The 25,680-nt window shown below is 45.0% G+C and overlaps 1 protein-coding gene across 1 annotated transcript in view; it reads left to right on the forward strand.

The window, feature by feature from the left end:
• Window positions 1-4,787: 4,787 nt before the first annotated feature.
• The window catches only part of LHFPL3 (LHFPL tetraspan subfamily member 3), a 199,949-nt gene continuing 179,056 nt past the window's right edge, over window positions 4,788-25,680 (forward strand). The window contains exon 1 of the mRNA XM_029615155.1: window positions 4,788-5,565. Within this exon, the coding sequence (XP_029471015.1) occupies window positions 5,142-5,565 (424 nt within the window). The 5' untranslated portion in view covers window positions 4,788-5,141. The remainder of the gene's footprint in view (window positions 5,566-25,680) is intronic.

Genomic DNA, 25,680 nt, shown 5'->3' on the forward strand with positions numbered 1-25,680 from the left:
AAAGAAGTTCTCAGTAAGAAATGATCAGAGCATAGTACCAGTTCGGCCAACCAGGAATACTTCTGAATTGTAACCAGAGAAGAATTAATAAAAACTAGATCAAGGATGTTCCCACCAGAATGCATTGGGCTTGCTGATACATGGGACCAACCCAAACTTTCCATGATATCAAAAAAGAGACACATGTATGAGATAAGGGATGCTTATTAACATGTAGGTTAAAGTCTCCTAATAAAACTATGTTGTTTCAATCAGCATTTACTCTCAACAGTTGCTCAAAAATAGATGAGCAACTATGCTCCATAACGCCTGGGGACATATACATTAAGTAGACATTAACAGCGGCAGATGACAAAATCATCATCTCATATTGTATTTCAAAACTCAATTCAATTTTTCATAAGTGAAGTGCCACATGACTTATACACAGCTAATAGTCCTCCCCCCTGCTTTTTCATGCGTGGTTGTGAAACAGCTGTATAGTTTGGAGGACCAGATCTGGTTAATAATTACAGTGTCTGAATCTAATAGCTATGATTCAGTAATAAATAACCTATCAGATCAGTCTCTTAACAATAAGTCCTGCAGGAGAGCAGTCTTTTTTTTTAACCAATTGAGCATTAATAAGAGAAATATGGATCGATTTTGAATCGGCATTTGAGGAAGGCTCTAAGATCTTGATTTGAGTTAACTAAGATGGCCGCCAAGGGATCTTAGTCTGGCATGCTGCTGGGAAGTCATCATATTGACCTTGGTCAGTCAAAACCAAAATTGTGTGACACACCTCACTTGGCGTCGATGGCACTTTCAAATCTGTAGAGAAGGTAAGAGAAAAGTGACCGCCAGCCCTCATCACACTCATTGTGCTCCACTGGTGCATGGTGCCTCCGGCATCCCCCTCAGGCTCTTCACTCTCCCAGGTAGGTCACATCATCAGGGAGGCGGTGCTTTGGTCCCTTGTTGACAGTCAAGCCGGCAGTGAAAGCTGAGGCAGGGCAAGGAGCTCAGAGGCAAACATTTTCTCCCCCTAAGATGGTAGAGGCATTAGGTGCAAGTCTGCATTTGCCCATTTAATTCTGCCAGTGTCCGTTTCAGGGTCTTCAACCCCCCGGGTAGGTGACCCAACTGGGCCCTCACCGGTAGAAGCCATACTAGCTCAGACAGCAACCAGATCTGGACTTCACCTATACTAACCTCTTCCTCCACAGGTTGAGCCCTTGGGTTCTGAGGCCGGCAGGACTTAGGTGAGGGTCCTGTAGAAATCGAGCAGGCAAGATCAGGGAACAGGCAGTGGTTGGGGCAGTCGGCAGACAAGCAGTGAGAGTCCAGACAGGAGGCAGAGAGAGTCCAGCAGGAGGCAGACAAATGGTGTCAGGTTCCATGCAATGGTCAGGCAGACAGATGTCAAGCAGCATCAGGTCCAGGCCAAGGTCAGAGCATGAGAGATCAGTTCAGGGGAAGGCAAGGCAGAACAAGGCTGGCTATGCAGGAATGAGATAAGTCAGGCTGGATGAGGCAGGGCAGAAACGAGAGAAGGCAGGCTCGATGAGGCAGAGCAGCAATGAGGTGAGGCAGGCTAGACGAGGTAAGGCATGAAGATGAGAGCAACACGCACTGCAAGCAAGGCAGAAGACCTGTTGTGAGGGCATCGGCTGAGTGTGTGGTGGGAGTTTAAATACTCTGCCGCACTGATGTCATCACTGAGCACTGACAAACTGTTTACAGCCACAGACCTACAAGTGAGAGCAGCACTGGCATCCAGATAGTGTTGGCATCCTGAGGTGATTGTGGGCTATCCCATGGACGGCTCCTTACAAAGAATGCTGCTGCTGGTGATAAGCCTGATGGGATGGGGTAGGGCTGGGTTCTAGCAGAAAGGGAGAGAAAACACTGGGGAGAAAAGAGGAGGAAAAGAGAAGTGTTGGAGTCTATCCTGGGGAGGGGAAGTGCTGACCTGATGGTGAGAGGGAAAGGGGAGAATGCTGAGGTCTTCCTCCCAACTAGTCCACAGTAGGGTGAGTAAACCTTTAAAATCCCCAGACATATTTCTTGAGATTTCCAGTTTGTCTACATATTTATATTTTTAATTTATGGTTTCTTATTCTGTTTGGTGAGAATCTGTTCATGTTTTGCATGTGTGATAGAAAAGATGGATTTTGCTAGTTTAGTTTCTGTGTACGGATCTGTAGGTCTGCTTGTTCTGTATTCCCAGTAGGTGTATTACATCTACTGTATGTTAGGACCGCTGGCCACGATGGTCCGCGTCCGGGGCCGGGTGACAGGGCCGCCGGCTGCGGTGGGCCGCAACCAGGGTCGGGCCGGCGGTCGTGGCAACGCTAACCTTACCCGAGGGGTTGGGCGGCTGTGGCAGGCAGCCTCTCCTGTGTTTGTCTTCATGGCCATGATCGTTGCTAGCCCGGCCGCATGGTTCCCTCGGCTGGGCTGACTCCTCCCCCTCTGCCTATACTAAGAGCCGCGTGCGCGGCTGAAGAGGAAATTTAAAGGAGCCATGACAGGAAATTGTCATGGCTCCTCCTGAGACTCCTCCCTCGACTTCCTGCATTTAAGGCAAGGTCTGATCCTCAGACCTTGCCTTGGTATCAAGGTTCCTGGCTGAGTTTGGCTATGAGCTTCTTGTTCCTGGTTCTTCGTCCCGCTCTGCCTCCCTGCTCTATGGATTGACTCTTGGCTTCTGACCTCTGGACTGGAATTCGTGTTTTCCCTGGCTTGATCCTGGTACGGCTTGCGACCCTTCTCCTGACTTCTCCTGGACTGGCTTCGGACCCTTTTCCTGTTTTGACCTTGGCCTGGACTTCGACCCTTCTCGTGAACTGAACCCTCGGACCGGCTTTTGACTACTCTGTGACGCCATCCTCAAGACTACTACGACCTGCTGGAGGCGCCAGCCGTCTGGAACCCACGACCTGCAGGAGGCGCCTGCATCCAGACCTTTCTTCAGTCTTCAAGGGAGTCTCCTAAGTCCCAGCGGCTGGGTCCCTAAGGGCTTCTCCTGGGGGGATCTCGAGCTTCCAGGGCGAAGTCTTCGTTCTACAGCTACAGCATTCGGCCTCGCCCTTCGATGGTAGAGACCTAAGGGGATATTTCCTTTTAGGTAGCGGTGACTCTACCTCGGAACAGGGCTCTACCTTCCGATTCATAACAGAGTATATAAATTTAAGACATACATTTGGGACCAGGGTCAAACTTATGTCTACTATAGATTATAAATTATAAGTGTTATGTTTTAAATATAAAAACCAAACTTAAAAGTCTCTCAGCTTGTAGTGTCTTGAATTGTGTAGTGAGGGTGCAATTTTTCACTAAGCCGTAGGTGCCAAATTGCTTGGCTGTAGCTCTGCATCTATGCTCCCTTACTTTGAAGATTAGGTCTTATACTTATTGTTCCCAGTTTAAATATAATGTGTGCATCCAGGACATCACTCACTCGCATCCACCTGCCTTTTCACACATCAGATAAATGCTACAGACAACATGCTTTGGGTAAACTGGGCTGCAGCTTTAATTAAACCTGGAGGTCCAAGCCATTGAATTAACATTACAACTTTAAACATCAAACCCAACCAATCGTCGGCCGCTCCTCAAGCAAGACGATCCTAGCCAGCCACACGGCTCGATCCTTGGCCCTCACTGGGTTCAGGCCCCCACCGCCTGCCAGCAAGGAGCCAACCCGGTGGGCTCCCGCCGCCGACCAGCAAGGAGCCAGGCCAGGGGACTCCTGCCGCCAGCCTGCAAGGAATCCGCAACTGACAACTAACCCCAGTTGTCCACCATTCTTACATTGCCACATAATTCCATCTTATTAGTTCCCTATACATAGCTGTACCGGCTCGGGCCATCCGCCAGCTGCGACAAACAATTACAAGCCAAACAGAAAGGGCGGGTGGGTGGGACAAAGAAAATGGCCAGCCAGCTCTCGAGGCAGTCGCGGCGAAGTGAGAGCCTGACGCCGCACTGCCCCGAGACTCCGCCTACCGGCAGTAGTCCTCGTCTGCCAATCGTTGCAGGCCAGCACGACCTCCGCTCCCTAGCTACCAATCCCTAATCTGCGCCTGCAAGGCGACTCTTCTCCCCTCGCGCTCCCCCCCCCCCTTATCCTGACCTAACTGTTCCCACCCTGATCACCCCCCCCCCCCGGGGGCCTGGGTCTGCTCCCAGAGCGAGCCTGGGCCCACATTATCCTGGCCAGCAGGTCACAAGGTCCAGCTGACCTTCCAAAATATCCAGCTCATTTTCACTTAAGCCATATTCATTTGTTTCTTCTAGTTCAGTTTTCCTTTGTCCCTGGACCCAGGCAGAAGTGCCAAACTGCAGTTCTCCAGGGCTGCAAACCAGTCCATTCTCAGGATATCTCTAATGAATGAGCATGAAATATATTTGCATACAATTGTGGATGTGCACGCAAATATATATCATGCATATTCATCAAGGATGTTCCTGGAGGAATGTACTCTACTTATCCTAGATAGACTCTCCACTGCAAAGGGTACGCCACAGACGACCTCCCACTTTGACTAGGTCTCCTATCTACACTGCCAACCACCTTCCGTCTTCCCGCCCGCCCTCCACCAAGAGCCCGAAGATCCATCACGTGTTACGTTGCGCGGGCGGCTGAGGATTAACGGTTCTGAAATAGAGCGCCTGGGCGGGCGCTGCTGGGAGCTGAGGTACTGACGCTGTAGACCCGCAGCTAACCTCATTCAGCGGCTGCAGGTGGCAGCTGAGGCACGCGACTGGCGAGAGCCCCCCCCCCCCCCCCTCCCCCGGCGCCGGGAGATTGCCGAGTCGCCGCAACTCGAGAGGGGAGGAGTTAAAAAAAAAAATAAAGCCTTCCTCTGGGCGAAAACAACGACAACCTCTGTAGCCTTGCCATATAATCTATCTACCCACCCAGCCAACCGTGTGCGCCCGGGGTAGAGGGGAGAGAAACGAGGATAGCAGCGACTCCCGTCCTCTTCTCCCCCGCCGCCTTCTCAGGATGCTGAAAATCCGACACCTTTCAAGTTCCATCTCACGGAGGCTCTGACTCACCCCCCCCCCCCTCCCCCGACCGCCAGAAAGTACAGTACCAGCTTCTGGCCGTCGCCTTCTCTCTCTCGCTGTACTGACCACTGTTTCCTAGTATGCCAGCGGGACAGTCGGGAGTGTTGCCAGCTGAGGAAGCAGCCAAAATCTACCACACCAATTATGTCCGGAATTCCAGGGCCATAGGTGTCTTATGGGCGATCTTTACAATCTGCTTTGCCATTTTGAACGTGGTATGCTTCATCCAGCCTTACTGGATAGGGGACGGGGTGGACACTCCTCAGGCTGGGTATTTTGGACTCTTTCACTACTGCATCGGGGATGGGTTTTCCCGAGAACTAACCTGTAGAGGAAGCTTCACCGATTTCTCCACTATCCCTTCAGGGGCCTTTAAAGCTGCCTCTTTCTTCATCGGGCTTTCTATGACGCTTATTACAGCCTGCATAATCTCCTTCGTCCTGTTTTTTTTCTGCAACACAGCCACCGTCTACAAGATCTGTGCCTGGATGCAACTAACATCTGGTGAGTGACAAATCACCGTACGCGGTGGTGATAAATAACCGTTATTTGATATGACAAACGTAAAGAATGAGTCTAAAAAGCTTGTTTAGCAATCCTCTTTTGCATCAGATAATGAAAATGAAGTTGGTTTTGTTTTTTTTTACATTTCCAGACAGCTCATGATATGTGCTAAGGAGGAGTTTAATTATAGTTGGAAAGTAAAATCGCAGAGCAGTAAGTGCTGGGTTTCATGGGAAGCTGTGTAGAGCAGCTAGTTTTGATTTTGGAGCGGGTTGTCCCGGTGTCATGAAGAAGAAGGATTTCAGTTTCAGTTTACAAGTACTAGAGCAGAAGAGGATTTTGAGGACCCTAGCTTTTGAGAGGGGCTGCATCTCGCTAGGAATTAATACCTTACCTCGCAGAGCTTTTTTCAGTGTTTTAGTACAATGGACAGAAGCTGTCTGAATCTGGAAAGGGAATCAACAGACGCATCATCATAGTTCATCGCTGATAAAATATTTTTTTACACTCCCTATCAGTCAGGGATTAATATTATAAGAATTGAAAGGACGAGACCAGTATGTTTCTAGTCCATTGACGATACTGATTAGTTTGAATGTGCAAGAAGGAGAACAGGCTTAAAAATCAATGCCTGCAATATTTTTACAGAAGTTACAATACTAGATTTTCTAGAAAGATGTTGAAAAGCACCAAAGGGAACAGAACAAGACATAGAAATAGATAATAAATCAATTATAGTCAAAATTAAAAAAAAAATGATAGCTAGATGTGAGAGAGAGTTTAACATTCATTCATCACTCATCTGGAACTTGACCCTGATCCCCATCATATAATAGTGATAAATAGTGCCTCCAGTTTTTCATTTCAGCTTTGAGCATGGATATTGGGATAGTTCTGGTAGATTCGTAAGGAAGAATGACAGCCATGGCTTAGAAATATAATGTTTGATCTACTCCTCAGTCCTTTATGTAGAGCTCTTTTCTTGCTCACCTTGTTTTTCCTTCTGTCCTGCCTTTCTGAAGTTTTGAGGTTCAAGAAGCATGCAGTGGGTAAAGTAATTTGTGATAACACAAAGGCCTTTGCTTTCTTAATTAGTATTATTTTGGAAACGTTTACATTTATTGACCTGTTTTCACTGAATTTTACTTTATCTGAAATACATCCTACATCCACTCTTCCCTTTTGTAGTGGAGTGCTGCCAACTGCTACCGTATGTTTTTTCCTCAGGGGTCACAGTGCTTTTGACTGTAGAGCAAGATCTAATTTAGGAGAAGGCTTTGATATCAAATCCTTATTATTTGTCTAGTTTACCAGGAAGGAACACTTTTTTCACCTTTGTTACCTATTTTAAGTCTAATAATAAGATAGTCATTTAACATCTTTGAAAATATTAGAATGACCTTATAGAATGTAATCATTCAGGTTTTGTAATATAACACAGACATGACAGCAGAAAAGGACCAAATGGTTCATCCAGTCTGCCCAGCAAGCTTCTAATGGTAGTATCTGCTGCACCATGCAGGTTGCCCTTGTGTTTCTCTTAAGGGTAGCAACTGCTGCTCTGGGCAGTTATCCATAAGCCTTACACTTGACGTACTTTGCTTATGGACTTGGCTGTAGAAGTAGCCCTGTGTTTTTCCCTTATATCTGCATATCAGTACCCCAGAGCGTAAAAAAGTCAGGGTTTGCAGTGGTTGTCTCTGATAACAGACAAACTATGTAACATCCAAAATACAAAAAGATTTCTGAGCTCACCTTCTACTTCCAGGGCTACCTGGAGATGCTGCCAAGGCAGCATTCCCAGCTGTGAGGAGAGGGAAGTGGGAGAGCCAATCATTGCACAATGGTGAGGCCTAATGGCCAGACTCAGGGTGCACTGTCCTAGCTTTCATGGTGTTTAGTCTTTTTCTGAGGACTATCACTGCAATGACTGAACTAAAGAGAAGGAGGAAATTCCCCTCGGTAGTGCAAAATGAAGGTTCATAGCACCACAGCACTGGCAGAAGTCAACTGAGCTGGAAGCCAAAAGCACAAGGAGGAACTACCAGAACAACAATAATAATAATAATCTAAAAAAGGTAATACAAAAATTTATTATTGAAAAAAAACTCCATAAAAACATAAGAAGTTGTCATACTGGGTCAGAATGAGAGTCTTAAAGGTCAGCAACCTGTTTCTAACAGTGGCCAATCCAGGGTACAAGTACCTGGCAAGTACCCAAACATTAAGTAGATTCCATGCTACTAATGCCAGTAATAGCAGTGGCTATTCTGTAAGTCAACTTGATTAATAGCAGTTAATGGACTTCTCCAGGAACTTATCCAAACCTTTTTACTTAGCATAGAGGTGGTGTTTGCGGAGTCTTTGCAGGACCTGCTTCACGTGATCCCGATGTGCCATCAGTGACTTGGAGAAGACTAGGATGTTATCCAAGTAAACTACTACATGGGAGTAGAGAAGGTCCCTGAAGATCTCATTGACTATGAATTGAAATATTGTGAGGGCGTTACATAACCTTAAGGACATCACAAAATATTTGTAGTGTTTGTCACAGGTGTTAAAGGAAGTTTTCCATTTGTCACTGTTATGAATTCTAATTAGATTATATGCTCCTTAGAGGTTCAGCTTAGTAAACACCTGTGGACCCCGTAAGTGATTGAAGAGCACGGAGATCAAGAGAGTGGTTATCAATTTTTCTTAATGGCGTTAAGGCCCCGGTAATCTATTTAGGGATCCATCTTTCTTCCTAAGAAAAAAGAACCCAGCCTTGGCAGGTGATGATGAAGGGCAGATAAAGCCTTTGTTCAGATTCTCCTTAATATACTTAGTCATTGCATCTGTTTCAGGAACAGAGAGAGAGTATACTCAGCCTCTGGGAGGAAGCATGGCTGGGAGCAAGTCTATGGCACAGTAGTAGACTTGATGAGGCGGTAAAGTCTCTGCCAGCTGCTTACTGAATACGTCTGAATAGGCCAAGTATTGGGAAGGCAGGCTGGGCATTTTAACGACAGTCACTTGGCCCAGGACCTTCTTCAGTTGACCCTGCATTAGACAGTGCTTCAGGCAGGAGATCCTCCATCCAGAGTGCTCCAGTTGATGTGGGGCTGGTGCTGCCTCATCCAAGGAAGGCCCAAGGTAACGTTATTGATATCCCCGGCAGAAGGTATAGGCAGATTTGCTCCTGATGGAGCAGGCCAGTTTGCATCTTCAGTAGCCTGGTGGACTGGGTAACCTGGCCTGACAGAGACTCTCCAATGACCGATGATGCAATGAGCACCACTTCCAATGAGTCCATGGGGCTCTTGTGATGGTATACGAGATGTTCAGCAATCAAGTTTGTGGTCACTCCTCTGTCTAGAAAAGCTTGTAGTGGATGCGGAACCCCTCCCAGGAGAGAGAAACTGGGACTAGAATTTGGGGAGAGGAACTGGAATGATCTAGGTTGGCCTCTCCTACCAATCCTAGGTCCTGGTGTTTCCTTACTTGGCAGGGCAGCAGGCTGCAAAGTGGCCCAGGGCAGCGCAGTAGAAGCACAGATTGTAACACCTCCTCTTCTGCTTTTCTTCAGACAAGAGCTGGCAGCGGTCAACTTACATGGGCTCCTCCAATGGGACAGTAGTCCCTTCAGTTCTGGGGTGGCTCGGTGGGGTTGATGGACTGGAGAACTTGGAGACGGTCTGTCGAGATGACCCCCTCTTTCTAGCCCATTCCCAGAACTGTGGATCTAGCCAAATGGCCAGGCTGATGAGGCCCTCCAAGGTGGCTGGATGGTCTCGTCTGGCAACCTCATTCTTTATGGATTCTGAGAGGCCTTGGCAGAAGATCGTGGTTGGGCTGTCCTCCTTCCATTGGAGCTCCGAAGCCAAGGTTTGAAAGTGAACCGCATACCCCCCCACTGAGGTAGAACCTTGATGGATCTGGAGGAGTTCTTTTTTTTTTTATTGAAAGCAGCAGATATTATCACATAAAACACATTTTAGTGTAGACATAACATCAAGGGAACATATTCCAATTTCAGTAACAACAACAAGAAATCCTGTTATTTATAGACTACTCAGTCCCTAAAATTTTTCAACAAGTTATATGATGCCACTTATATTTTTCTCTTTTATCTGCTCACTCATTCCTACATGTACACTATACCTATTTCCCACATGCAGTCGCCACACTCACACCCAAGGTGATGCTATCAACTTCTTCCTATACCCACTCCATGTATATGTATGCCTTTACCTTGTTGTCATTATTTCAGAATAACTGAAACTATGGGGTAATGAGTATTATCATGTGGGAAGTATCAAGGTTAACATTAAACTCCTCTTTTGCAAATATATGTGTCTAAGTCCTTACTGTAAACCACTCATTTTGAATCCAACACGCCTTTCCAATTCACGGAGTAACCTGAAGCCAAGCAGTGTCTTCGGGGTTCTGGCTGTAGATGATCGAAGAAGACTTCTATGCTTCCACATAAGGTTTTGTAATCTTACAATTTTGCATTGTAGCATCAAGCCATTCCATCTGCATCACCTGAGACATTTTCAATTTCCAGGCATCCAGTGTAGGCACTGTATCCTTTATCCAGATGAAGAGAATACATTTACATGCGGGCGCTAAGGCCAGCTGCACAAATTTGTCAACGCTTTGGTGAGCTTTAGTGACACCTGGTATGTACCAAAATTATATTATTTTCCCTGATTTGACAAGCATAACTCCAGTGCAGAGATGGATCAATGACATTAGATTGTCCCAAAAATTTACCAGTTTAATAAAGCTCACAGAACAATGCAATAAAGTTCCATTTTTAACCTGGCATTTTACACACAGAGGGGACTGCGCCATACTTATCTAATGTCGCTTTAGACCATCAATGAAAGTGTGATGTAATAACTTAAATTTCATTTCCCTTAGATTAGAATCATATATAATTTGAAAAGCAGTGTAAAGTAACTTTTTATGTTTTCCGGAGAGATCTCCACCTCCAACATTCTGCTCCAGTAACTACTGAGAGAGCTCAGATAATGAGATTGAGGATGATGTTTGCATAACAAATGCCACCCGGAGATGGAGTTTTTCTTTGCTAGAGTATTCTGGCATGCCTGGGCAAAAGAGTATTCAGTCACATATTCAATATCAATCCATTTGAATGTTGTAAGGTAATGTCTACTTTGAAGAAAAGTGAAGAATTGTGTAGAGGGAATTCTTAATAGCGCTGCAATTCTGTGAAGGAGAGGCACATGGGTTTACCCTCCTCATATAGATCCAAGATTGATTGTATCCCCAGAGATCTCCAATTATGAAAAACAGCACCAGATTCCATACCAGTGATAAAATCCTTTTTTTCTAGTCAAGGGCAAAATACTGATCTAGTTGGCTGTAAACCCCATTTCTTCCGAAGCCATTTCCATGCCAACATACATGATTGCAATAGTATGTTCGTATTCACTATTTTTCTCAGATCCTTATCACTTGTGTGCAATAAATACATTGGTGTCAATGGTAGGACCATATTATTAATCAAGCCTCTCTCACAATAATTATATACTTGTCTTAGAATCACTCACCAATAAAAGCAACTGACAGGCAATGTTATAAAACTAAGATCTGAAAAATTTAGTCCCCCAATTTCCTTATTGCACAATAATTTGGCATAACTGATACTGTCTCACCTACCATTCCAAATAAAAGATAGAAAAGCGGTCTTTAACAATTGTAAGTTTTATAGGGTGAGCCAACATGGGAGTATTTGTAGCTTATACAAGATTTTTGGTATAATCACCATCTTTAGAACAGCTCACTTCCCCATAAGGGACAGAGGCAGTGTCTGCCATGCTTGTAACTGCGTTTTCACACTAGCAATAACCTTTGTAATATTTAAGGCACATACAGTTTCCAAGTTTCTAGGAATCCAAATCCCCAGGTATTTTAGTTTACCATCTGCCCATGTAAAAGGGAATGGCCCCTCCCAGGATGCTCCATATTTATGATTGAGCACTAAAGCCTCTGATTTACTAAAGTTAATTTTTAAACCTATTATTGATTGATACTGTGAGAACTGCTGTACAATGATGGGTATACTCAGTTTAGGACGATACCCAAATAATAAAATATCATCGGCAAACATAGCAATTTTCAGCAGATGACCACCTTAATTGAGACCCCAGAATCCGTTTTCTGCTCTCAATTTTATTGCCAGCGACCCAATTGCTAAAATATACAGCAAGGCTCTCTGCTTCAACGGCAGGAGAGAAAGTCTGATACTTCACTTTCAGCGCATAGCCAGCATAGCTCTCTGCTTCAATGGCAGGGGAGAAAGTCTGATAACTTCACTTTCAACGCATAGCCAGCATAGCTCTCTGCTTCAATGGCAGGGGAGAAAGTCTGTTACTTCACTTTCAATGCATAGCCAGCATAGCTCTCTGCTTCAATGGCAGGGGAGAAAGTCTGTTACTTCACTTTCAGCGCATAGCCAGCATAGCTCTCTGCTTCAACAGCAGGGGCAATGTAGAAAAGAGGATCTATGTATAGACAACAACCAACAAGGACTGAATTACATAGTCGAGTAAACAAAAGCATGGGTGTAGCTTGCTTATTGAGGCGGTTACTACCCCTAACTAAGCTACATATTCAATTAGATGCAGTTCCAACACTGCTCTCTACATTAATGGTGGGGTGGAAGGGAAATAGAACTAAAAGGTACTAAGAGCCAAGCGTAACAAGTAAGAGGAAAAAAAAAAGTGCATAGCTTGCTGGGCAGACTGGATGGGCCGTTTGGTCTTCTTCTGCCGTCATTTTTATGTTTCTATGTTTCTATAAGGTTGAAAGAGGGTAATCCTGTCTAACTCCACTTTTAACTTGAAAAGGGAATGACAACATACCATATATTAGGATGCGTGCACTTGGATTTTTGTACATCACCATGAGCCAGCTAAGCATGTTACCATGGAAACTATATTGAGACAACACCCAAAACATATAATCCCAGGTTAAAGAATTGAATGCTTTTTCAGCATCCAAGCTGAGGACTAGTGCTTCTTTGTTAACCCGTTGGCTTAACGCTGCAATCAATCGACGTACGTTCTTGACTCTGTGCCTCCCTTTTACAAACCCCGTTTGGTCAACATTTATCATTTATTCTGTGAGTCAATACCGCGGCCAGGATTTTCATGTCAACGTTTATCAGAGAGATAGGACGATATGATCCAAACTCAGACGGGTCTTTTCCCTTTTTAGGTAATAAACAATTATCGACTGATTAATCTCTGATGGGAAGGTACCACTTGGAATTAGTGCATTATGAAAATTAGCTAAGGATGGGAGTATTGAAGACTTAAAAATATTAAAATACTCTGATCCTAACCCATCTATCCTCGTCTCCTTGTATGACAAGAAAAATTTCACCTTTGCTGATCGGTACATTCAATCAATCCACTTGCTCCTGGGAGAGCCTGGGCCATGGAAACTCCTGAAAAAATTGTGTTTGCACCTCCTCATTTAATTCTTCACATTTATATAGCTTGTGATAGAATTCAAGAAAGCAATTTGTGATTTCCTCAAGAGAGCATTTATAGTAGCCCCCTCTGTCCCTAATTCCAGAAATGCAGGACCTAGGACCCCTAATACAAATTAAATTTGCCAGAAGTCTGCTTGGTTGGAGGGGAAGTGATATCATCCCTCCAAGATGGATGCTTGAGCCATTTGCTCCCAGCCCGCTCCCCTATTTATCGTAAAAATAACGGCACAGCATAAGTGGAACTATCATAACTGTGATGAGATCACTGAGGGAGAAGCTAGAGGGATGCCCACCCAGAAAAAATCAATGGATCTTAAACATTTCTCCTACAATTCCAGTGGATCGAGGTTTGCGGCCTTGGGTGAAATAACAGAGCCTGGTGAAGACAACATAGCCGATGTGCTCACTAAAGCATAGGAGGCAAAAGACCTACAAAAAACTAATATGGAGCTCACTAAAGAAGAATTTTGAAGATGGTTTCAAGAAATACAAAGGGACATTAAGTCTATAAAAGAAGATATGCAAGAGGCACTTTACGAGTTCCTCACAGAACTGGGGGATTTTGGACGGCGTGTTGAAGATGTGGAAGCAACAGTGGAGGACCAGGCCTCCGAAGTCTCACGTATAAAAGAAGACATTGCAGACATACATAAAACAAATCGGGACTATGCTATCAAATTAGAAGACCTTGAGAACAGATCTAGAAGGTCCAATATTCGAACTAGCGGAGTCCCAGAATCAGAGACCTTCGAAAATGCCGGTCTGGTAGTTTGTAAAAAATGCTGGGCAATCCTGAATTCCAGCGAAAATGTCGCTGAACATACGGATAAAGATATAGTGCTGGACCGGGCACATAGAGCCCTAAGGACCCCGAGGCAAAATGTGCCGCAGGACATCATAGCATGTGTTCACAGCTTCCATTTGAAGGAAAAGATCATCCAGCGAGCGAGAAAAATGGGAAACATTTCCTGGGAAGGCCACAACATTGCTATATATGCCGCTATGCTAAAAAAGCGAAAAGACCTGCAGAATGTGACCTTCTTTTTGTGGAAAGAAAATATCCGCTACAGATGGACCTTTCCGTGCGGACTGGTGTTTACTATAAATGGATCCACAACTAGAATTACCTCAGAGGTGGATGCAGCCCCAATTCTAGCACCACTGGGTTTTTTGGTACAAGCGCAGACCAGCAATACCCGCAGGAAGACAGAGTCAGAGAGGACCCAGTCGCAATGAGTCAGCAAGAATGGTTCTCGACTTCGGCATAACTCAGCCGATCAGTGCATACCCCATGAGGGAGTAGACTGAGAAAATCTCCCTCTGCAGCCAAGTTTCAATACAAGACTCTGGGGACAGAAATTATCCTTTTTTGTCCTTTGCGGGCCCGAGAAGGCTCTTGGAAAAGGCTGTTATTATATCCATGTTTGCAAGTCATTAGTGGAGAACGGGGGGGGGGGGGGGGGGGGGGGGGGGGGGGGGGGGGGGGAACGGGACTCATTCCTGGTAGGGAGCACTGGCTGCGGTGGTGGCAGTTAGCGAGTAATGGGGGGGGGGGGGAAGAGATGTGATTTTGGCAATGGAAAAGGGAGATTAATAGGGGGGTTTGTTCAAAAGGGTATGGTATTTTTCAAGTATATTCAGTCACAGTATTCGGAGGGAAATGTTTTTGTTTGGGAAAAGTTGGTATTGTACTTTAACTTAGCATCAAGGGATAAAATGAATGGTAAAAATGGTGACTATTAAGTTTGTCTCCTTAAATGTTAAGGGTCTGAATGCCCCTTATAAAAGGAATATTGGGGTACATTTTAAAACACAGCGAGCGCGCGTACTTTTGTTCGCGCACCAGGCGCGAACAAAAGTATGCCGGATTTTATAAGATACGCACGTAGCGCGCGTATCTTATAAAATCTGGGGTCAGCGCTCACAAGAGGGTGCACATTTGTGCAACTTGTGCGCGCGCTGAGCCCTGCGCGCGCTGCCCGTTCCCTCCGCCTCCCCCCACCTTCCCCTCTCTTCCCCTATCTAACCCCCCCCCACCTCTGCCGCACAAGTTACGCCTGCTCGAGGCAGGCGTAACTTTGCTCGCGCCAGGCCGGGCCGGCTGCCGCGCGCCATGTTCTGGTCCGGGGGCTGGTCCGGAGGCCACGGCCACGCCCTCGGGCCGAAACCACGCCCCGCGGCACCGCCCCCGGATGACGCGCCGACCGCATCATGCCCCCGACACGCCCACCCCAAGAAAGCCCCGGGACTTACGCGCGTCCCGGGGCTTTGCGTGTGCCGGAAGCCTATGCAATATAGGCTCGGCGTGCACAGGGGCGTTTTAAAAGGGTTACGCGCGTACCTTATGCGCGTAACCCTTTTAAAATCCGGCCCATTATGTTTAAGGAATTCTCTCTTTGAAAGCATCATTCGTATTCATTCAGGAAACTCATTTAAAAAAGATGGATGAATGCTTGCTAGTGTCCCCACATTTCAATCAAATAATGTTAGCGGCTGGCACACCTATACATAAATACACAGGGGTAGGGATACTCATCGCTAAAGATCTACAGGCACAGGTGAATTATGTATACCGCGATGAGGAAGGAAGGTTTGTAATTGTGCATTTAACCCTCAACAAAGAATTATACATTCTAGTTAACATTTATTGTCCCAACACCCTTCAGAGAGAGTTATTTCAAAATCTGTATAAGATCTTATTACAAACTAATAGTGGGAAGCTGATAATTGGAGGGGATTTCAACTTTGTATGTAATCCTGTAGTAGACTGTTCTAAAGGAGGGGTACATCACTCTGCACAAGATAGGACTGCCCCCTTTTCGATTTCAGCATACATGGAATTTGATTGATGCATGGAGAGAGACACCCAGCAAGGAGAGATTTTTCTTTCTGTTCGAAACCCCATGATGCGTATACTAGAATTTATTTTTTTCTAGTAGATTAGTGGTTAATGCTACACACTAGGGAAATGGGAATAGGCAACATCTCATGGTCTGATCATGCCCCTGTGTGGTGGGAATTAGCAGGAGCTCCTCAAGATGCTGGAAGAAAGTTTTGGAAATTAAATGACTCCCTTTTAAAAGACAGAGATGCAGTATTGCATATAAATAAAGTGATTTCGGAATATCTGTACTTTAATAACATTCCAGACACAAATCCTGTTGTCCTGTGGGACTGCCTAAAAAACGTAGTTAGGGGGAGTCTAATATCTTTGGCCTCATATAAAAAATGGGAGAAAATACAGCAGAGTCAATTATTGAAAGATCAGTTACAGAAGGCAGAATTGGCCCATAAGAGAAAATTCCCAGGGACTATTGCAGGAATTAAAAGATATTCGCTACAGGTTACATCTGCTAGAGGCTGAATAGATGGTGTTTAAGATGGACCTAATAAAGCAAACCCATTATGAACAAGCAACAAGGCTGGCAGGCTACTGGCTCATATGCTAAAAAAAAGTGACCCAAACTCAGGTAATTAAAATTAAAGATAGAGAAGGATCAATGATCACAGAAAGGGAAAAAAATAGGGAATGGTTTAATCAGTATTATGCTGAATTATATGCAGAGACTCTACAGTGGAAGAGATGGAGATACTAAGGTATCTATCAGATGTTCAGCTCCCTAGTTTAGATACAGAATTAGGGGAGAAATTAGGACTACCCATCACTTCTGCTGAAGTCCTAGAGGTTATCACAGAATTGAAAGCGGGGAAAGCCCCTTTGTGCACCCCTTCGTGCATCCCGTAGTGTTAGCCATTCCCCATGTTCTTTTATATCCCTTGTTAACAATCCCCATATTTAAATGTTTAATGTATTTGACAAAGGTAACGCATGAGTTCCTGCAAATTTTGTTTAAATGTAAACCGATGTGATATGTAAAATCAAACACCGGTATATAAACATTAATAAATAAATAATAAATAAAATATAGATGGCTATACACCTTTTTTCTATAAAACATTTAAGGAAGTATTGGTAAGCCCTTTAGTAGAAATGTTCAACTATTTCAGAATCAACTGTCAATTGCTGCCTAACTCTAATGTAGCTGGCATAACCATACTTCCTAAATCGGGGAAAGACTGGATGCTTTGCAGCTCATACCGCACAATATCACTCATAAACATAGATTTAAAAATATTAGCTAGAATTTTGGCGCAGAGACTGAGCCTTGTCATCCCCACACTGATTCATGATGACCAATGTGGTTTCATGCCTGGACAGATGGCGGGTGACAATGTCAGAAAAGTTATTAATCTCACAGTGCAAAACAACACACACATGGAGCCTTCTGTGCTGTTTGGGGTAGATGCTGAAAAAGCTTTCGACCGAGTACACTGGTCATTCTTCTTTCGAGTAATGGAAAAGATGGGGCTAGATGGATGTTTTTTAAACTGGGTAAAAGCGTTATATCAGGGTCCAGAAGCCTGCAGCAAAGTAAATGGGAGGTACTCTCAAAACTTCTCGGTGCAAAGAGGCACAAGGCAAGGTTGTCCGCTGTCACCTTTATTATTTGCAGTCTGTGTAGAACCACTTGTGGAGAAAATTAGACAAAATCAGGCCACTAAAGGTATTCAAGTAGGGGAAAATCAGTATAAAATCACCCTATATACTGATGATATCTTGTTTACATTATCAGATCCTGAAAAATCATTGAGCAAGGTAGATAATGAGTTGGAAGGCTATGGGAAAGTTTCAGGTTTCAAAATTAATCAGGATAAATCAGAACTGCTACCTATTTTTCTTCCTGAAGGGATGGCTCAAAAACTTAAAAGGCAATACCTTTTCAGTGGGTGAAAGAAGGAGTTAAATATTTAGGTATAATGATGGGATTGGATCATTCTGACTTATTCCGTTTAAATTATATGCCGCTTTTAAAGAAGCTGGGTAAAGACCCAGAGGCTTGGGAGTGTCTATCGGGCCGATACAGTAAAATCGTGGGAGAGTGGGCGAGCGCAAAGGCCACTCTCCTGTGCGCGCGATACAGTTTTTTAATTTATTAAAATTAGGGCCGCGGTAAAAAGAGGCGCTAGGGACACTAGTGCGTCCCTAGCGCCTCTTTTTTGACAGGAGCGGCGGCTGTCAGCGGGTTTGACAGCCAACGCTCAATTTTGCCGGTGTCCGGTTTTCGACCCGCGAGCCTATTTAAATTTTTTTTTTCTATTTTTTTTACTTTTTTTTTAACTTTCGGGGCCTCCGACTTAATATTGCCATGATATTAAGTCGGAGGGTGCACAGAAAAGCAGTTTTTACTGCTTTCTGTGCACTTTCCTGGTGCCCGGAGAAATTAGCGCCTACCTTTGGGTAGGCACTAATTTCTGAAAGTAAAATGTGCGGCGTGGCTGCACATTTTACTTTCTGTATCGCGCGGGAATACCTAATAGGGCCATCAACATGCATTTGCATGTTGCGGACACTGTTAGGTTCGGGGGGGGGGGGGGTTGGACGTTGTTTTGGACGCGCTATTACCCCTTACTGAATAAGGGGTAAAGCTAGCGTGTCCAAAACGGCGTCCAATCGCAGGTTAACAGTGCGCTCCACCAGAGCGCACTGTACTGTATCGGCATGTATGTCGTGGTTAGGAAGGATCGCGGTGGTGAAAATGTCTCTTTTACCAAAACTGGGATACTTGTTTCAAACTGCCGTGCTCTGTGCTCACTGGTTGTTTAAAAACAATGCAGAGGAAAATCTTCTCTTTTATTTGGAAGAGAAGACTGCTGACGGTATCCAGAAATGTAATGTACCAGACCAAGCCAAATGGCGGCCTAGTGGTCCCCAATATTACTAAATATTATGCAGCCTCTCATTTAAAAGCAGTGGTGGATCTTCATAAATAAAATTAGATCTAAACAATGGGTGGTAATTGAGGATGATATGATTCAAGGTGGAAATGTCAGGGACTTATTTTGGAAATCTGGGAAAATTATATACGATGCCCCACAAATCTCACCTTGTACTGCCAACACATTGATGATATGGAGGTTATAGCGACCAGCACTGTTGGGTTCCCGGAAATACACCTTTTTCCACCCCTATAAAGATTTGCGAAAATGTTTCCACTGGGACAGATAGCAAAGGGTTTCAAAGGTGGGCAGACAAAGGGTTAGTTACACTAGGACAGGCTTGGCATGAACAGACTCCTTTTGAGTTATTAAAAGAAAAATTTCAGTTTACTAATAAAGATTTTTTTGCTTATATGCAATTAAGGCATTTTGTGTCTAGTAAAAAGATCCAAGAAGATTTATCGAAAGGGAAATCCCTCTTCGAAGGTTACTGTGAAAAGGCCCAAATGTTAAAAGGAGTAATTTCCAAATTATATGTGCTGCTGAACAATACTAGCTGTATGAAAGAGGGCTTCATGCAGGCTTGGGAACGGGACTTAGCATCAGGGCCGGTGCAAGGGGATTGGGCGCCCTAGGCACCTTCAGCCTTGTGCTGCCCTCCCGTCGTGCCGCCCCCAGCCCTGCCCCCGGTCGCAGCCCCGACTCCTCCCCCCCCCAAAAGAAAAATTACAAAATACCTGGTGGTCCAGGTGGGGGCCCGGGAGCGATCTACCGCTCCCGGGGCCTCGGCTGCTACTAAGCAAAATGGCGCCGGTGGCCTTTAGCCCCTACCATGTGACAGGGGCCAACAGTGCGGTTGGCTCCTGTCACATGGTAGGGGCTAAAGGCCACCGGCGCCATTTTGCTTAGTGGCAGCCGAGGCCCCGGGAGCGGCAGATCGCTCCTGGGCCCTCCGCTGGACCACAAGGGGAGCATCGGGAGGTAGCACAGTGAGGCGGGGGCTGGCAGAATTTTGAGAGGGCACTTTTTGCCCTTTCAAAATTCTGCCGCCTGCCGCAGCACCCCCTAAATCGTGGCACCCTAGACACAGACCCAGCTCGCCTAGTGGTTCCTCCGGCCCTGCTTAGCGTACACATTTTCAGAGGGGGATTGGGACCTATGCTTTATGAAGGCTCATTGCAGCTCTTATATCAGCACAAATAAAGGAAAACAGCTACAAAACTTTATATAGATGGCACAGTTAAGTTAAATAAGATGTCACCTTCTAACAGCAAATATTGGAGGAACTGAGGTAAGGTGGGAGACTTTCTGCACATGTGGTGGAGGTTTCCCGCTATTCAACATCTCTGGACCCAAGTGACGGGTTGGTTACAGGAATTTTTACACCTCCCTATAACGTTTACTCCTTTGACAACCCTATTGAATTTTCCTATAGACAAGGCATCTTCCCAACAACACGTGATCATCTGTGCCGCTATACTAGCAATGAGGGGAGCCATAGCAAAAGACTGGAAGAATGATAAGGCATCCACTTTTAAAACTGTAATCTTTAGACTGAAGTGGATTTGTTATATGGAAAAGTTGACAGCTTTAAGGCATGATAAAATGCAGAAATTTCAAGATACTTGGCAGAGCTTCTGGCAATGGTTGAAATCATAAATAATATAGTTGTTTGAAGACAGACTTAGGACTGCAAGCATGGTCAGGCTATACCAACCTTCTGTATAATTATTTATTATGATTAGACTTATGTAGTTTTGTATTGATACCATATATTATATTTATGGACCTCTTCGTTTGGAGCTCAATATGTTGGAAAATCATGTTTCCATAAGGGGAAGGGGGGAAAAAGGGGGGGGGGGATATCTAGGGAGGTTTGGTAGTTAATAATTTAAATACCACGGTGTGGTCACAGCATATATGACTATTAGGTCATGACATGGATGTTATATTATAAAATATAATATTTGTTTTGTTGTTTTGCATGACTCAAGGGAGACTTGTCAGATCAGCAATTGTTGTTTATGTTTTTCTTGTATTCCCCCCTTTTGGTACGTATGTATGCTTCAATGCTGCTCCTCATTGTGAATAAAAATACCAATTATATAAAAAAAAAGAAGTCTGCTTGGTTTATTGTCATAATGGTATAGTTGATATTGAAAAAAACGAAGTGACTTGGACGCCATCTGGTATAACAAGTAACTAAGGGCTTCTCATGCCTGATCCACAGCTCTTTTATTTTGGCCTGTCATAATTGTTATATGCGTAACCTGCGCTATATTTAATACTTTCTTCAAATCAAGAATAGCAACATTTCTGACTCGATTAATCCGTGCCACATATGCAATAATGTGTTCATTTTTCCAGCTTCCCATTGTAAGTCCGCCAAAGTCTCTGGGCTAGAGTTGGTATTAAGATATTCAACCCATTTTTTCTTTCAGATACACATGAAATGACTCATCATGATATAATTCTGGGCTCATTTTCCAGGAAAAAGGTGAATGATGAGAAGCTTCCAAATTCAAACTAAGTGTGATTGTCGCATGATCAGATATAGAGAGAGTCCCTATCGAAGACTCCTGAAACCTGGGAAACAGTCCTTCTGAAAGCAAAAAATAGTCAGTCCTAGAGTAAGTTTTATGTGGATTGGAAAAAAAGGGAAATCTTGTTCCCCAGGATGGAGGGTCCTCCATACATCTAGCCCAGATGAAAATTAATGCCAAAACTCTCATCTCCTCACTTTTACTTCTTTGCAGGCTTACAGTCACACCCACTGTCAGCCATTATGTTAAAATCCGCCTTCACCCCCCCCCCCCCACTACTGGTTTATATTTTGGAAAAGCTAACAATTGAGCCGCTATATTTAAAACAAACTGATGCAAATAGGTATTGAGAGCATAAAGGTTACATAGGGCTATTTTATGACTGTACAGTATACCAAGAACAATAACATACCTACTTTCAGCATCTTGGAACTTACTATCGACCTGAAATGGTAGTTGTTTATGAATAAGGATTGCTACTCCCTGTTTGCAACTTGAAAAGGAAGAATATATACATTGTCCTATCCATTCACTTATTAATTTAGCGTGCTCTATATCATTCAAACGCGGCTCCTGTAAAAACACGATTTGAGATTTTAAATGTTTAAGCATATTTAATAATTTCTTGTGCTTCACTGGCAAGTGGATCTCACCATTGAGAATCAATATTTTAGCCTTCCCTATATCGTTCAAATATTATCAAAATAGAAGAAACGCCCTTTTCAGGGCATGTGTCGTCAAAAAATGGACCCAAAAGGCCTTCCAGCCTAGCCTTCTGGGCACCCAGAATCATTCCCCTAGTATCTGTGAACACCCTCACAATTGCAGCCACCCCAAAGCGCAAGGATTTGCCACCATTACAGTTACCAACACATACATCCATACACTCAAACTCATACATTTTCTTATTCCGAATTTGCAACTTCCTTCTCCCTCGTCTTACAAGCCTCAAGGGACCACTTCCCCCAGATTTCCTCTCTCCCACTGCGGTATGTCCAAAAACATCTTTTCATATTTGACATAAAACATTTAAAGAAAAGCCAGATAATCAGAAATGAGAATATTTGCATTGAACTGTAGTCTATGCAATTTTCTGCAAGTATTATTGTAGCAGACAGTTGTATATATGATGCATTTTAAACACAAACGTAATACAACTCCCATAACTATTGCAAGAAGAGATTTTACCATTCGGGTTTCAAAGTTATTTTGCAGCGTGTGTTAGGCATTTGATCTATATGTTGTGCTCGGGGGTGGACCCTTGTCCTGGAGCAGTGGAGAACGGCTCCCTGGTAGGGTCCAGGAAGCACCTGCCCCCAGGAGGTGGAGCACTGGAGGAGACAGAGGCTAGGATGAGCTTCACCACTGGAAGCCCGAGGTCCCCCCGGGAGGAGTCCGTAGGGACCCGGGCCGCTTGGACTTAGGTGGGCCTCGCAGGGTCTCCTGGAGAGATGGTGACAGGCATGCCCACAGACAGGAGAGGAGCGCTATCGGGTTCGAGTCTGGAGGTCAGATGGAGCAAGAAAGACCAGAACAGCGTAGGCAATGACAAGGCAAGGGACAGAGCTAGGAATCAGAAGACGTAGCCAAACAGGCAGAGGTCAGAATCCGGGGATCAGTCCGAGGTGTGGTCAACAAAGCAGAGGTCAGGTTCCGGAGGTCAGACGAGGTCACAGGCAGGCCAAGGTCAGTAGGCAGGTAGCAGGCTGAGTAGTCAAGGAACAAGCCAAGGTCAGAAGGCAGGCAACAGGCAAGAGGGGTCAAGGATCAGGCCGAGGTCAGTACCAGAGAGACAGTCCGAAGGTACTACCTGGGGAGACGACAGATGAACACAGGAATAGAGGGATGCTGGAACAGTAGGATGCAGGAACAAGGCTGGAACAGAAGGATCCTGGAACAAGGCTGGAACGAGACTGGAACAAAGCTTAACACAAGTAACGATCTAGCAACAAAGCAGACCCGATTGCCAAGGCAAGGAAGTGTAGGCAGGAACTTCCTTAAGTAGTTCCTTCAATCAGGGCTCGCTGTGGAGCTAGGACCCGCCCCTGGCCCTACAAGAGGCCGGGCGGGCCATGCGTGCATAGGGGCGTGGCCAACGCCACAGAGGATGCCTAGCTCCGGCGTGAGGCCTGGTGCGCAGTGGAAGGGCCGGCAACTACCGCCACGGGACGCCGAGGCCTGGAAGAGCTTGCAGCTGCCACTAGGGAGGCCGACCTGGGTCCTGCAGAGGATCCAGAGAGGTGAGCAGGCCCGTGCGCTGGCCGGATGCGGACGGGGCGCGCAACACTATATCATCTCTTTATCATTCATTTCTCCTTTATGTGCTCTCCCAACTGCTATCTAAGCCCCAAAACGTATGAGGACTTCCCCGCCTCATCCATTGAGGTTGTAAACCCTGTAGCGTCAGTTTTTGTGGAGAAGAACAACATTTTATTTCCATGGTGAACCCCTTAGTTTAGCCAGGAATAACAGAGAGAATTTGGTGCCTCTACGAAATAATTCTGAGCAGGCTGGCACCATCTCCCTTCTCTGGGTTGCCACGTGGGCAGAGAAATTGTTGAAGAGAAGAATTCTCCCCAGATATTCAAAATTTTCCTGCTGCCAATATGCATGAAGGAGTTTCGTCTTATGAGACCAATTTAGAATCCGAGCCATAACTAGTCGTGATTTACCTTCTGTGTCTTGCAAAGGCCCAATTTGATGAACCCTTTCACAGCGTATATCTTCAGTGAGGTTTAAGCCTAGTCTTTCAGGAAGCCACTTTTCCACAAAGGCACTTAATTCATCCTCTCACACTGTTTCTGGGATCCCCACGATTTTGATATTGTTATGCCTGTTCCTATTCTCTTGATCTTCTATATCAGTGGTTCTCAAGAGGTGTGTTGGGACACACTAGTGTGTCGCAAAGTCCCGGGAGGTGTGTCACAGAACCAGCATAAGACCAATCTTTCCTCATCAGTCTGGGCAGGAGTTAGCTGACTTCTCTCTTATTGGGTATGACAGGAAGCTGCTCTTGCTTGTTTCTCCTCTTCCTGGCCAGCAGGAGGTTGTTCCTTCCTCCTTCACCCAGATCAGAGCGTGATATCACCAGCTCCTGTTTTTATAGGCCCAGTAGGACACCAACTTTATCTTCCTCTGCTGCTTGTCAGTGAGGCTGCTGATGCTCTCTTCACCCCATGGGTCCTGGATGTGAAAGCAGGAGCATAAGGGAGAAATGTACATGCTCTATAGGTCCACTGCTGCTGCCTCCTCGTCTTCTTCTCTTCAATGCTTCTTGCCGTCATCTGCTGCTGATAAAGAGGGAATGAGACTCTGGAATGGACTAAAGACTTTTCTGTTGCCTGGGAGCCAGGAGGAGGGGGAAATGTACTGGGCAGGAAGATAGCAGTTCAAGAGTCTGCTGGGCAGGAAGGCATGGGGAGACAGGGAATCAGGGATGGGGGAAAGGAGGCTGGGGTTGCTGGGTAAGGAGAGGTGGAGGAGGGAGGGCTTGGGGGCTGCTGGGCAGGGAAGAGAGATGGAAGTAGAGAGATGGAGGTGAGGGGCTGCTAGGTTGGGGGAGCAGTGATTGGGGAATGCTGAGCAGGAAGGGGTAGGAAAGAGGTGGTCAGAGGTATTTTGGCTAGGGAAGGGGAGAGAGAAGGGCAGAAAGAGTTGAACGGGGAGAGAGGGAACACGGGTAAGAGAATGTGTGATGGGGGGTGTCACTAATGTTGGACAGGGATATGAGCATGTGAAGGGATGATTGAGTAATTCGGAGAAGTGAGGGTTGATGGGGGCATGGAGGGGAGTGACGGGATACAAGGGCCATACTATATCAGTTTTGAGAATATGCAGTTCTCTCTTTGAACTTTGTTTAGTGTAGGAGTAAATATATTTTTGTTTCTAGTCTCCAGTTTTGCACTAAATCAAAATGGTTCACAATGTTAAAACATACATAATCTGTGTAAAATAATAAAAAGCATAAAACATAGGGGTAAAACAAAAATAACACAAAGCACAACTCTGTTACAAAATAAATACAGAAAAGTGCCAGTAGGTGAGGAAGTCAGGATGGGAGACACAGTAATACTTAAGAAGCAGTACTAGCAGGGGAATTATTTATTTATTTATTTACTTATTTATTTGCTTTCTATACCGACATTCAGCCGTGGGTATCACATCGGCTAGCATGGGAACTTATGTGATAGTATAACAACGGGTCATATTATCTTTACATTGTAACATTATTAATTTAACAGTATAGTCTCTAATTGTAACATTTTAAACGAGGTAATAATAGCT

This window comes from Rhinatrema bivittatum, chromosome 9 (assembly GCF_901001135.1).
Source record: "Rhinatrema bivittatum chromosome 9, aRhiBiv1.1, whole genome shotgun sequence".
Lineage (NCBI taxonomy): Eukaryota > Metazoa > Chordata > Amphibia > Gymnophiona > Rhinatrematidae > Rhinatrema > Rhinatrema bivittatum.